The following is a 13,886-nucleotide window of genomic DNA, read 5'->3' as shown; positions in this document are numbered from 1 at the left end:
CCCTCTGCCCACCCCGCGGATCCGATCGCTCGTTCTTCCTCGATCGGATGTACGGGCCTCTCGAATCCTCTCGCTCTCGCGCGACCCCCTCTTCCCGCTCCTACCATTTGCCGACAACGATCCTCCGGGACCGCTCCCCCCCCGGGCTTCCAACCATCGTCCTAACCGAGGTGGCCCTCTCGGTATAAACGCGACACATACAGGCGGCTATCTCGACTATTAATATATAAAAGGGGTTCCTCGACACTCGCCGCCCGGTAATTGTGTCCGCGCGGCCCGCACAGCCCGGTGCTCTCTCGACGATTTAGATTTCCACACCGGCCTAAACCCTTTCTCGCCTTGTTTCTCTCACTCTCTCTTTCTCTCTCTCTCTCTCTCTCTCTCTCTTTCTTTTTCACTGACCTCTCTCAGTCGTCTGGTCCCAGTGATCGTAAAGACGATTGAGTCTGCCCGAAGATATACATCTCCTTCCCCGATAGAGATGTGTCACTTTAGTTTCTAAAAAATGAAAAAACGGAATATAAACTTTAAAAATAATATTATCAAAATTACAATGGAATAATATGTTATCGCAATAGATCAGCAATGGTAAAATAATTTTAAAAATTTAGATATTCTTTTCGGAAATGAACGAACAGCTTTTCTCCCCTTCTTATTCTCTCATTTATATGTAAGAGAAAGATTTTATCGATTTCTTATTTTTTCGAATACACGTTCTCTTTCTGCTCAAAAACGTTTATCAAAGGAGTGATGCTTTAAGAGCGCAAGGGTTTACATCAATCATGATCGAACGGGGTCGGAAGGAACATCTTGTCGCTTCATTTGAATAAGAGCACTCAGGGCATCAGGGCATCAGGGTAAGATAGTCGTATCACATCCGCGTGCTCAAATCAGACTATAGCGGATGCTATTGAGGCAGATCCGCGGAGCACAGGATATTATCACACTAAATCTCGCATTTGTATATTTAAGCACGGCATTAAAGTGGGAAGGTGTAGTGTAGTAGAAAAATATATCCTGTGATCTTTTTTTTTGAATAGCATTAAGAGAACTTTGACGTACACATTTTCCACAAATTAATTTTTATCCCCTTTTAAATAGAATTAAAAATTCTTCTAATGTATGTTATAATTCTTGATAAAATTATAAAATATTTGTAATACTAAAAGATAGTTAGAGACAGGCCAAACGCATTTAGAAATGATTGTTTGTTAAATTGTTGTAATTAAATTGACATAAAACAGACGTTTTTATTTTTATCATTAAGAAGGCATTATTTGATGTATCAAATCTGGTGCTATTTATATTATTAGAATAAGAGCTATTGTGTAGCGATAATATGCCGAGAATATTTCTGTAACATCTCTTGTAGTATATTATTTCTTATATATTTTCAGCATATATTAAACTCATTATTAATATCTTGTTTATTTGTCGAATGTGAAATTTATAAGTGTAGCCTGAAAGAAACAACGCTGTGTCCACGTGTTACAATATTTTATTGCTATATATATAGCGTATCTATTTGTAACTATCTCGTATTTAAGTTTCTTCCACGAATACATAAAGAGCTTACAAATGCCGGATACCGACAGAATACGAATATTAGTTAAAATGCAAAATATTTTTGTTAATTATAGATATCAACAAATCCTTTTTCATAATTAAAGTATACATAATAACGGAGTGCGGAGTTTACGATTTCATATAGAAAAGTGAAAAAAAAATTAAAAAAATTACAGTTTTGTTATCGGCTTCTGCGGTCAACATTTACTTAATATAAAAAATTTGTAATCTGCACATGCCTAACAAGTGGACTACGCACTCGGCATTTTATCAAAGAGTATCAGTGAACTTTGAGAAGTGAGTTTAGAAGCTTTATAAAAAAGATTTTACTATGCAAAATTTTGCACACCGAAATGTTTTTTACTAGGCTTCTAAATACATTTTTAAACGTTCACTTATATTCTTTTATGCATTTCCGAGTGGAGAGGTATCTTATTTTGCATGTACACATTGCAAAACTTTTATATTAAGCAAATATATAATTATTATGGCCGGTAAAACAGGACGGTCCGGCATCCTCTTAAGCAGAAATTGGATGGATCAGATACGTCCAGAGTTAATAAATCTAAACATCTCGAGATTCATGAATTTGATTGCGCGAAAAGCGCACACTCTTTTAGGTTTTTCAAATATGAAATAAATAATTAATTTATGCGAGTTAAAGTAAAAATTTATTCTGTAGAATTAAAATATTTATTTTCATGAATTTTTGTGTACAGTCACTATAAAAATTTTGTAACGCTTAAATAATTAATTATTAATTTTATATTTTGAAAGGCTAAAAGCTTTTTTGCGCAATGACAAATTCATGGATCTCGAAATGTATTATTAGATTTATATATATATTCACTTTCTCTCTTTCTCTCTCTTTTGATCTAGTCCACTTAATTTTCTTCTTAATAAAATCAAATGTAATATTTGTTTATACTTCTGTAGCATTTATACAACATGGCAATAAAAAGATATATTTACGCTGTCATTATTTTTATACATATAAATCCAATTTATTAAAAGAATTTCGTTAAATTCTTTGCGATCTTGACTTCTAATAAAAATTGTAAATTCTATTGAATTCTTGATAATGTGTATAATATGAAGCACTGAGGAAACATAAATTTTATAAAACATAAATATCTTGCAATTTTCAGATCGGGAAAGATTTTAAAATAAGTAATAAGCGGAATCGATCAATTACAATCGAAAGAAGGTAAATTAAGTTAATAGAAAAAAAAAAAATTCAAATGTAATTGATAAATTCGTGTGCTGCTCAAATCTGATCTAGAACGCAAGGTGCAATGGTTCAGAGATGCAGACTGATTGTCATGGCAACAAATAAAATGGCAGTGTCCAGAGTACGCACGAGTCGCACGTCGGTGTAATATATGCGCGATTGTGTAATTTTGCGTCACAAAAAGCAAGCTATATATTTGGATTTATTCGTAATGTCGGAATGTATCGAATCGAGCTGCAGTCATTCTAGCAGAGATGCGTCGTGCGATATTAAACCGAGGCACGTGAGGCGCTTGAAATTCGGAAAATCGATCCTCAAGCTTGACGCCGCGGAGCAGGTTAGTTCCAATTCAAATCGCATCCTCGTGATTGATCAGAATGTGGCTCACATACCGTGCACGGAGAAGAGGGATTACGTGCGCATGTGGCTCGAGACTCAAGGGAACGACGTGATATCGAGCGACGATCTGTCCCAATCATCCCCCGTTCTTGGGACATCGGCCACTAAGACCTCCAAGAAATCGCCGGTACTCGCTGGTAGCAGGAAACGACCTAGAAAAAAGATCGGTATAAATAGACCCGCTACAGTGAAAAAGGTGGACAATTCCCAGGAGAACGCAGGGCACTCTGTAGACTGTAGACTGCAATCTAAACTAGATTATAAAAATGAAGAGAGAAACGAAAATCAACAGGAAGGTTTAAGCGAGACCCATTGCACACCACCTTGCGTAGAGAAGGTTGCTGATGAGATATCTCCTGTTCTTAATATACATTATAAGGAAAAGCGAAGAAAATTACAGCATGAACCAGAGGATGGCAATTCTCCAAAATGTTTAAAGTTTCACAATAATAAAGTCACAAGTACAAATATAAATCCAGTAATAGAACTTGATAATAATCATAGTATTCTGAGAGAGATATCTTTGGATTATGATAAGTTGGAAGAGAATGTTAAGACAGTTTCCTTCTTAAGTGAAGCAAAAAAAAGTTCAGTAGAATGTAGACAGGTATTTCTATCACTGACACACGATAGATTGAGCTTTGAAGACAGTTCAAGTAATAATACTGATAAGAAAATTCCAAATATAGAAATAGATACAAGTGATGATAGCAAAGATGACGAATGTAATGAACTTTCCAACACACAAAGCAGTAGCAACAATAATCTGAGCAATTTCATAGAGGAGGCTGATACACAAGAAACTGCAAAGACATCTCAGCTTTCGATACCAAATGAATCCTGGATTCCTTCGAGACAATCATTTACATTCTTACAATTAACTGCCAATGACTTGGACAAAACTAATTGTTCAGAAGCTGAAACGATACATAATGAAAATACACCACTGTCTGCAAAGATCTCTCAGATACCATCTTTTAAAACGACCCAAAAGACAGATAATAAGTCAATTCAAACCGATGCTATTATTAGCACAATAACTACTCCATCGAAGAAGTCTCCAGACAAAAGTATATATGCGCATCTTCTAGATTCTGGAAAAAAACGTCGCAGATTTAAAAAGTGAGTATAGAGAACATGCAGTTTACACAATAAACACGATTTCTATTATTATTGCATTCTTGTTTCAGAGGAAGCATGGTTGCAAAGCTGCAGTCTTTGATTAATACGCAAGTATCCAGCATTCGTATATGGCGTCATCGAATGAACAAGGAGCACAATGCTGCATCAGCACAGTTCATCAGCGTATTTGTACGCAACTGTACAAAACAATTTGGCAATCAATTTCTGGAAGGCACTTTGATCGAGGATTCTTTTAATCTCTTGCAATGTGACATAGAAATTGAAGAAGCGGAATCGCATAATGTTCAAGCACAACCAAAGAAACTTTTGCATAGGAGTATAACAATTATGCTAGTCTGTGATATTGTCGGTACATTAAAAATGATGTCGGAAGTAGTGATAAATGTCTATCCACCTTGGAACATTTTAGATAAGCTCAATCTTACCTTGGAAGCAACATACATAAGTATAAACGAAAATTGCGAAGTACCTGATATTATTAGAAATAAGGACAACTCGCATAAACGTAAGAAACGAATTGTCAAAGAGTTTAACTGCCCCTGCATAGAAGAAGGAAGAGAATTACCATTCTGTGCGAGAAAACCTAGCAGCGATAAACCTGATGTGATGCAACAAATATTTGATTTCTAATGGTATATTTCTTATATATTTGGAAAAGTATATGTTATATATCGAAGATAGTTCCGGTGTTTATAGAGCACAGTTAAGATGTTATAATAATTGTTTATATTTCTTAAACATATGGCTGCTGTTATCTATAAGTATCAGTGAACTTTGAGAAGTGAGTTTAGAAGCTTTATAAAAAAGATTTTACTATGCAAAATTTTGCACACCGAAATGTTTTTTACTAGGCTTCTAAATACATTTTTAAACGTTCACTTATATTCTTTTATGCATTTCCGAGTGGAGAGGTATCTTATTTTGCATGTACACATTGCAAAACTTTTATATTAAGCAAATATATAATTATTATGGCCGGTAAAACAGGACGGTCCGGCATCCTCTTAAGCAGAAATTGGATGGATCAGATACGTCCAGAGTTAATAAATCTAAACATCTCGAGATTCATGAATTTGATTGCGCGAAAAGCGCACACTCTTTTAGGTTTTTCAAATATGAAATAAATAATTAATTTATGCGAGTTAAAGTAAAAATTTATTCTGTAGAATTAAAATATTTATTTTCATGAATTTTTGTGTACAGTCACTATAAAAATTTTGTAACGCTTAAATAATTAATTATTAATTTTATATTTTGAAAGGCTAAAAGCTTTTTTGCGCAATGACAAATTCATGGATCTCGAAATGTATTATTAGATTTATATATATATTCACTTTCTCTCTTTCTCTCTCTTTTGATCTAGTCCACTTAATTTTCTTCTTAATAAAATCAAATGTAATATTTGTTTATACTTCTGTAGCATTTATACAACATGGCAATAAAAAGATATATTTACGCTGTCATTATTTTTATACATATAAATCCAATTTATTAAAAGAATTTCGTTAAATTCTTTGCGATCTTGACTTCTAATAAAAATTGTAAATTCTACTGAATTCTTGATAATGTGTATAATATGAAGCACTGAGGAAACATAAATTTTATAAAACATAAATATCTTGCAATTTTCAGATCGGGAAAGATTTTAAAATAAGTAATAAGCGGAATCGATCAATTACAATCGAGAGAAGGTAAATTAAGTTAATAGAAAAAAAAAAAATTCAAATGTAATTGATAAATTCGTGTGCTGCTCAAATCTGATCTAGAACGCAAGGTGCAATGGTTCAGAGATGCAGACTGATTGTCATGGCAACAAATAAAATGGCAGTGTCCAGAGTACGCACGAGTCGCACGTCGGTGTAATATATGCGCGATTGTGTAATTTTGCGTCACAAAAAGCAAGCTATATATTTGGATTTATTCGTAATGTCGGAATGTATCGAATCGAGCTGCAGTCATTCTAGCAGAGATGCGTCGTGCGATATTAAACCGAGGCACGTGAGGCGCTTGAAATTCGGAAAATCGATCCTCAAGCTTGACGCCGCGGAGCAGGTTAGTTCCAATTCAAATCGCATCCTCGTGATTGATCAGAATGTGGCTCACATACCGTGCACGGAGAAGAGGGATTACGTGCGCATGTGGCTCGAGACTCAAGGGAACGACGTGATATCGAGCGACGATCTGTCCCAATCATCCCCCGTTCTTGGGACATCGGCCACTAAGACCTCCAAGAAATCGCCGGTACTCGCTGGTAGCAGGAAACGACCTAGAAAAAAGATCGGTATAAATAGACCCGCTACAGTGAAAAAGGTGGACAATTCCCAGGAGAACGCAGGGCACTCTGTAGACTGTAGACTGCAATCTAAACTAGATTATAAAAATGAAGAGAGAAACGAAAATCAACAGGAAGGTTTAAGCGAGACCCATTGCACACCACCTTGCGTAGAGAAGGTTGCTGATGAGATATCTCCTGTTCTTAATATACATTATAAGGAAAAGCGAAGAAAATTACAGCATGAACCAGAGGATGGCAATTTTCCAAAATGTTTAAAGTTTCACAATAATAAAGTCACAAGTACAAATATAAATCCAGTAATAGAACTTGATAATAATCATAGTATTCTGAGAGAGATATCTTTGGATTATGATAAGTTGGAAGAGAATGTTAAGACAGTTTCCTTCTTAAGTGAAGCAAAAAAAAGTTCAGTAGAATGTAGACAGGTATTTCTATCACTGACACACGATAGATTGAGCTTTGAAGACAGTTCAAGTAATAATACTGATAAGAAAATTCCAAATATAGAAATAGATACAAGTGATGATAGCAAAGATGACGAATGTAATGAACTTTCCAACACACAAAGCAGTAGCAACAATAATCTGAGCAATTTCATAGAGGAGGCTGATACACAAGAAACTGCAAAGACATCTCAGCTTTCGATACCAAATGAATCCTGGATTCCTTCGAGACAATCATTTACATTCTTACAATTAACTGCCAATGACTTGGACAAAACTAATTGTTCAGAAGCTGAAACGATACATAATGAAAATACACCACTGTCTGCAAAGATCTCTCAGATACCATCTTTTAAAACGACCCAAAAGACAGATAATAAGTCAATTCAAACCGATGCTATTATTAGCACAATAACTACTCCATCGAAGAAGTCTCCAGACAAAAGTATATATGCGCATCTTCTAGATTCTGGAAAAAAACGTCGCAGATTTAAAAAGTGAGTATAGAGAACATGCAGTTTACACAATAAACACGATTTCTATTATTATTGCATTCTTGTTTCAGAGGAAGCATGGTTGCAAAGCTGCAGTCTTTGATTAATACGCAAGTATCCAGCATTCGTATATGGCGTCATCGAATGAACAAGGAGCACAATGCTGCATCAGCACAGTTCATCAGCGTATTTGTACGCAACTGTACAAAACAATTTGGCAATCAATTTCTGGAAGGCACTTTGATCGAGGATTCTTTTAATCTCTTGCAATGTGACATAGAAATTGAAGAAGCGGAATCGCATAATGTTCAAGCACAACCAAAGAAACTTTTGCATAGGAGTATAACAATTATGCTAGTCTGTGATATTGTCGGTACATTAAAAATGATGTCGGAAGTAGTGATAAATGTCTATCCACCTTGGAACATTTTAGATAAGCTCAATCTTACCTTGGAAGCAACATACATAAGTATAAACGAAAATTGCGAAGTACCTGATATTAGAAATAAGGACAACTCGCATAAACGTAAGAAACGAATTGTCAAAGAGTTTAACTGCCCCTGCATAGAAGAAGGAAGAGAATTACCATTCTGTGCGAGAAAACCTAGCAGCGATAAACCTGATGTGATGCAACAAATATTTGATTTCTAATGGTATATTTCTTATATATTTGGAAAAGTATATGTTATATATCGAAGATAGTTCCGGTGTTTATAGAGCACAGTTAAGATGTTATAATAATTGTTTATATTTCTTAAACATATGGCTGTTATCTATAACTTTAAGTAGCCATATATGTGATAGTTTTGTTATACAATTATTATAGAGTTTCTCTATTTCTTAGTGATATAATATTGAATTGCAGTTGCAGTTTATTCATGTAGATCGCTGTTTGAATCAAATGTGTATTTTGTATATCCTGTGATATTTTTATAGTATATTAAAGAATAACAAGAGATCATTTTTATATTTGTAATATTACTGTGATGTAATATGAATTGACTATCTTCTTTCATATGTTCTTTTTTTAACACATGATCTGCGAAAAATAATACATTCACAAAATAAATTTATGTATTTAAGAATACGTTGTAAATAGAAATGAAATAAAATATTTTTGAACTGTTATATATATATTAATTCACAACAGATAAAGTCGATCGTTGCGATCTCATCGACCTTAGTTGGCTGCTTCTCACCAGAGATGGCTCTGATTTTGTATGATTCTCCTTTTGTGTTTTCCCCTTCGTGGAAAGCTGTTTGGTTATCATCAATTAGAGATTTGAGAACTTATTGTTTTTAACGTTTTAATATAATTTACATAATTTTTATCGTGAATAGACAAATAAAATTAACAACCTACTGCTGTCTATCATAAAAGTGAGTAATAAATTATGTTTCTTTGAAACACTGTTATTGTTGATGTGTCAAATGACTTGACATTTAAATACATCGAGTTACTAATACGTAGTTTAAATTTAATCTACAAATCGAGTGTTGACGAGACATTTGTTTTAGAAAAGTAATTGAAATTTCTACAGACAATGGGCAAGTGATTATTTTAATCTTTGTTGCTATTAGTCTAACCAAACTTTCTTACAGTTCTAGAATAATGTCGATAGCTCAGGATCGCCCTGAATTATATGAAGAAGTTAAGCTCTACAAAAATGCTCGGGAGAGAGAGAAGCACGACAATCAAGCGGATTTGTATGCTGTGGTAAATACATTGCAACATTTGGAAAAGGCTTACATCAGAGATTGCGTGACGCCAAAGGAATACACAGCGGCATGCAGCAAATTGTTAGTGCAATACAGAGCAGCATTTAAACAGGTCAGTATATAAAATATGAAGCAAGAGTTGAATATACTCTTGGATTTCTTAATATGTATATATAATGTTTATAAACATATCTTTTTACAAGAAAATTGATTGTAACACATTTAATATTTTATTATAGGTACAGAGCGATCAATTTCCAACAATTGATTCTTTTACCAGAGCATTCCGATTAGATTGTCCAGCTGCACTCGAGAGAATCAAAGAGGACAGACCAATCACGATAAAAGATGACAAAGGCAATACCTCCAAATGCATCGCAGACATTGTTTCATTGTTTATCACGCTTATGGATAAGCTACGATTGGAAATCAAAGCCATGGATCAATTACATCCAGATTTAAGAGATCTCATGGACACCATGAACCGTCTTAGTATACTACCAAGCGATTTTGACGGTAAAGAAAAAGTTGCAGAATGGTTACAGACTCTTGACAATATGTCCGCCTCGGATGAATTATCCGATACTCAAGTCAGACAATTGATATTTGATCTTGAGACATCCTATAATGCTTTCAATAAGATACTTCATAATTCGTAATTCTTTGAACATCTTTTGGCAAATTAATGTAATACCATCTATAATACAAATCTTGATATGCATATTAATTATACTTTAACATATTGGAATATATTAAAGCTATTATATTATTTGTTTATACTGTTCAATATTATTCATTAATTTAATCACGATATATTGATCAACGCATTGAGATTTTTATTATAGATAGCATTACTTTATTCAAAAGTATAATGTGTCTGTAGTATTTATAATGAAATTATTTTCTTGATAAGCGATGGCTTGCTGTCTCGCATCACTCATTTTGCATCGTTCCTTGAACTATATGCGGCTCGCAACATTTAAAAAATCCTTGCATAGATTTTGTCGCTAAGTGGAATTAGATATATGTATATATACAAATATAATAGCTGCACAGAGAATGAACTATTTTATATGTGATTCTTTGTAAACAGTGAATTGTTAAGCAATGCTTGCGTTATGTATATTATCGATTAAGTTAATAAAAATGCATAGAGTTTTAATAGACGATAAAAATATATAACATTTGTGAATATATGTTCTTTCGAAAGCGACTGTCCGTTAAATTTGCTTCATTCAGTTCGAGAATGTTATTGTCTTTTATCTCATGAGACCCGCGAAGAGCTTTTCATCAAGAGCCGGGTCGACAACCGTGTTTTATCAACCAAGATGCAGCCTTTCTAAACGCGCAATAATGACGTCACATTCAAAGCCGATATTTCGCTGGTTCTGTTTGCAGGTGGGATGGGATTGCGCGGGTGGGGAGGAGGGAGGAAGGGAGGATTGTTAATTCGCGCCGCTGTCCCTTTGATGTGCCAAGGACAGACTTTTCCGAGTCGTGTATTTACGCGGGCACACCCGGTATGCAAATGAAGAGGGTGGTCCTTCGGCGGCACTCGCCGGCATGCCGAGCGTCAGAGTACAATAACGGGCTGAGCTATTGACTAAACTAAACTAAATTAAACTGAGCTAAACTAACAGCCAGGTTGTATCCGCAGTCGTATCCCAATCCGCCTCGCATTCGTATCCGCGTGCATGTGCATTCCCTATCCTGTCGCCCATGTACACGCGTACTTGCAAGTCAGAAATTTACATGCAATATAGGAATGCTGTTGTTCGCTAGCGAAAAGTTTAGAGAGTCTAGATATTTAGAAAAAATATCTCTTAAAATTGATTTCATCATTGTATGGTCATCCAATAATATTTATACGCGATTAGAGCAAGATTCTAGTGCGTATGCCTGATTATTTTTCTTGACAACTTTTAAATACATATAAATGATTCGCAAAGAGAGATATCACATTTCAATTAAAATTTCACAATTGAAACTCAGTTCAATCATTTGTATTCATCTGAAAATTACGTGGGTAGAACTTTGAACTATCTTGTATATACGCACGCATGCATTTTATCTTCGCCAAGCTGGCTCCGATATCCGAGTCGAGTTTCTCCGAAATAAATCGAGCCATATCTTTAAATATGTCACTTCGAATCCACTTTAAATCCGTTTTCCGTTCGGCTCGATTGCGGCTTATCAATGCCAACTCTAAGACCTCGGGTCATCTTCCAATCGGTGATCTGAGAATTTCTTCAATACGCTCCGAGAACGTTTTGAAGAAAACGAGAGATTTTCATCCAACTTCCAAATAAGGATGATCCTCTCAAGGCAATTCTCGAGCTATTCCAGCAAGCTTGAACATTGCCAAGCCACTCTTTCGCGGAGAGAGATATATATCCTTCATCGTATACATCCTGGTGATAAAACATACACATGCGCGCACGCAGATACACACGTGCCAAACGCACACTCGCACGCCAGCTTATCCGTCAATCTATTCGTTTACCTGACGGTGTTATTTCAATATAAATCACTCGGTCCCGCGCTAGAGCGAATATGCTTGCCTTTGACAGGGTGATTTTACCCTCTTTCACTTTTGCCTTCGTATAAAAATTCAGATTTCGCAGAGCGATTCGGCAGCTGTGGAAAATCAAAGACCGCGATATATAGGTACAATCTCTCAGCTGTGCATCTGTCACTGTCTGCGCGCATGCATTCACGTGTACGATCGCAAAAATGGATTTATCATCGTTGTCGTCAGTTATCGCCGTGCATCTGAAAAACGCGTGTAATTATCGCGTGACTATGCATACTGCAAGACTTTCGACAAAAAGAGATGACAACGGAGTTTGCGAACCGTTTTTTACATTATGATATGTATGTGTGTGTGTGTGTGTGTGTGTGTGTGTGTATGTGTGTATAACTGTTATTAATTATTGTGTGAAGTTACCACTCGGAGCATATCTATTCGTCGTTGCTAAAAGTGCATTCACGTGTACGATCGCAAAAATGGATTTATCATCGTTGTCGTCAGTTATCGCCGTGCATCTGAAAAACGCGTGTAATTATCGCGTGACTTGCAAGACTGCAAGACTTTCGACAAAAAGAGATGACAACGGAGTTTGCGAACCGTTTTTTACATTATGATATGTATGTGTGTGTGTGTGTGTGTGTGTGTGTGTGTGTGTGTGTGTGTGTATGTGTGTATAACTGTTATTAATTATTGTGTGAAGTTACCACTCGGAGCATATCTATTCGTCGCTATCAAGTTGCTAAAAGATGTAATTTTGCTTACATCTTATATTTTATTGTGTTTTTCTCCTCGAAAAGCATGAATCATGATAAAAGCATAAAGCGATATATTTCTAGCAATCGGGGTAAATATGGTACAGCATCGCGCGTGTAACGTCGCACAAAAGTACTCGAAACACGCTCTCTCATACAGAGGAAAGAAAATCTTCAAGAGGGCTAGAATATACTTTTCATGCTCTTCCATGTCGAATGACGGGGGCATTCAACACGGGATTATCTGCAGACGTCCGACGTTATCTGTAGAAAGCAGCACGCGCGCGTCTCTCTCTTCTGAACGACAATGATCTTGACAAAAGAGCGTACCGAGGAAAGCTTCTAGTTACGTGCATTCACTATGATGGGATCGTATTGTCGCTTGAATTACACGCTTCAAACACGAGCAATATTTGCTTAAGCGTTGACTATGTCGTGTTGTTGCATTCGAACAGAAGATAGAAGTTCTGTTATTCTATCTTCTTTTTTGTGAGATTTTTGTAGCGTAATAATACGAGTATATAAATGTTTTCTTCGTTTTTTTTTTTTTTTAGAGAAAAGAGAAAAAATATAGACTTATCAATTAGAGAAAGAAATAGTTCTGAAACAACATAGATTAAGCTATTTATGATTATTGTGATTTGAAATATTTTTTATCTGTCATCTATATGAGAATTGACTTTCATGTGCAAATTTCGACCAACTTGGAATTAGAGTATTTTCTATTTGTTGTAAGATTCTTCCATTATTCATTGTAAGATTTTACAATATATATGACTTTAAATAATTTTGGAATATATTTTTAAAGTACAGTCAAAAAGGTTTGATTTTTAACTTCGTTTACATTTTTGAGAAGCTTTATTCTCGATAAATCTTTTATTTTCAATAAAAGATAGCTTCTCTCTTAGTCCCTTGACATTAAGGAAAAGTTGGCTTGATGTTTGGCTTTGAAAAAATCCGTAGATAAAAAGGCTTGTTGGTTTTCTTTTTGGTGGAATACCCCGTGTATAATATGCATTAATATATATAACACCGGTCGAGCGTAAGATAAGCGCACGCGGTGCGCGTACGTGTCTCCCTTGGCTTCGTGTCGCTTGAAAGGCATATCACACATTGAGAGGACGTGAGTCGCTTTGAAAAATCGTGTCCGATATGCCAGCGGAACGAAGAAAAAGGGATGGCACGTGAGAGGGCTGGAAGGGAAAGGCAATGCCCGGCTTCTTCTCGCACGCCGCCGATTGTCTACGATGGCGATGGTGCACCTGGGTTCTCTCAAATATGCGGCTAGCAATGTATGTGTATATATATATATA

At 35.5% G+C, this 13,886-nt stretch overlaps 2 protein-coding genes across 2 annotated transcripts; both read left to right on the top strand.

Annotated features, from left to right (window-relative positions):
* The first annotated feature begins 2,890 nt into the window (after positions 1-2,890).
* Positions 2,891-8,689, top strand: LOC115242442. Its single transcript, XM_029818733.1, has 3 exons — positions 2,891-4,318; positions 4,387-5,100; positions 8,352-8,689. Exons 1-2 carry the CDS (start codon positions 2,949-2,951, stop codon positions 4,967-4,969), a joined length of 1,953 nt encoding a protein of 650 aa, XP_029674593.1. The 5' UTR covers positions 2,891-2,948; the 3' UTR covers positions 4,970-5,100; positions 8,352-8,689.
* On the top strand, positions 6,176-10,470 carry LOC115242471. Its single transcript, XM_029818783.1, has 5 exons — positions 6,176-7,575; positions 7,644-8,220; positions 8,979-9,094; positions 9,175-9,403; positions 9,531-10,470. Exons 1-5 carry the CDS (start codon positions 6,206-6,208, stop codon positions 9,948-9,950), a joined length of 2,712 nt encoding a protein of 903 aa, XP_029674643.1. The 5' UTR covers positions 6,176-6,205; the 3' UTR covers positions 9,951-10,470.
* Positions 10,471-13,886: the final 3,416 nt, after the last annotated feature.

This window comes from Formica exsecta, unplaced genomic scaffold, assembly GCF_003651465.1.
Source record: "Formica exsecta isolate Colony F162 unplaced genomic scaffold, ASM365146v1 scaffold599, whole genome shotgun sequence".
Lineage (NCBI taxonomy): Eukaryota > Metazoa > Arthropoda > Insecta > Hymenoptera > Formicidae > Formica > Formica exsecta.
This window is presented reverse-complemented; position numbering and strand designations above follow the sequence as displayed.

Bases quoted from the DNA above. Each gene is read 5' to 3' on its own strand.
- LOC115242471 (XM_029818783.1), top strand. From the start codon at position 6,206: ATGCGCGATTGTGTAATTTTGCGTCACAAAAAGCAAGCTATATATTTG. The intron at 8,221-8,978 runs TAATGGTATATT...ATGTTTCTTTGA, and splicing joins TGCAACAAATATTTGATTTC to AACACTGTTATTGTTGATGT. The intron at 9,095-9,174 runs GTAATTGAAATT...ACTTTCTTACAG, and splicing joins GAGACATTTGTTTTAGAAAA to TTCTAGAATAATGTCGATAG.
- LOC115242442 (XM_029818733.1), top strand. From the start codon at position 2,949: ATGCGCGATTGTGTAATTTTGCGTCACAAAAAGCAAGCTATATATTTG. The intron at 4,319-4,386 runs GTGAGTATAGAG...TTCTTGTTTCAG, and splicing joins AAACGTCGCAGATTTAAAAA to AGGAAGCATGGTTGCAAAGC.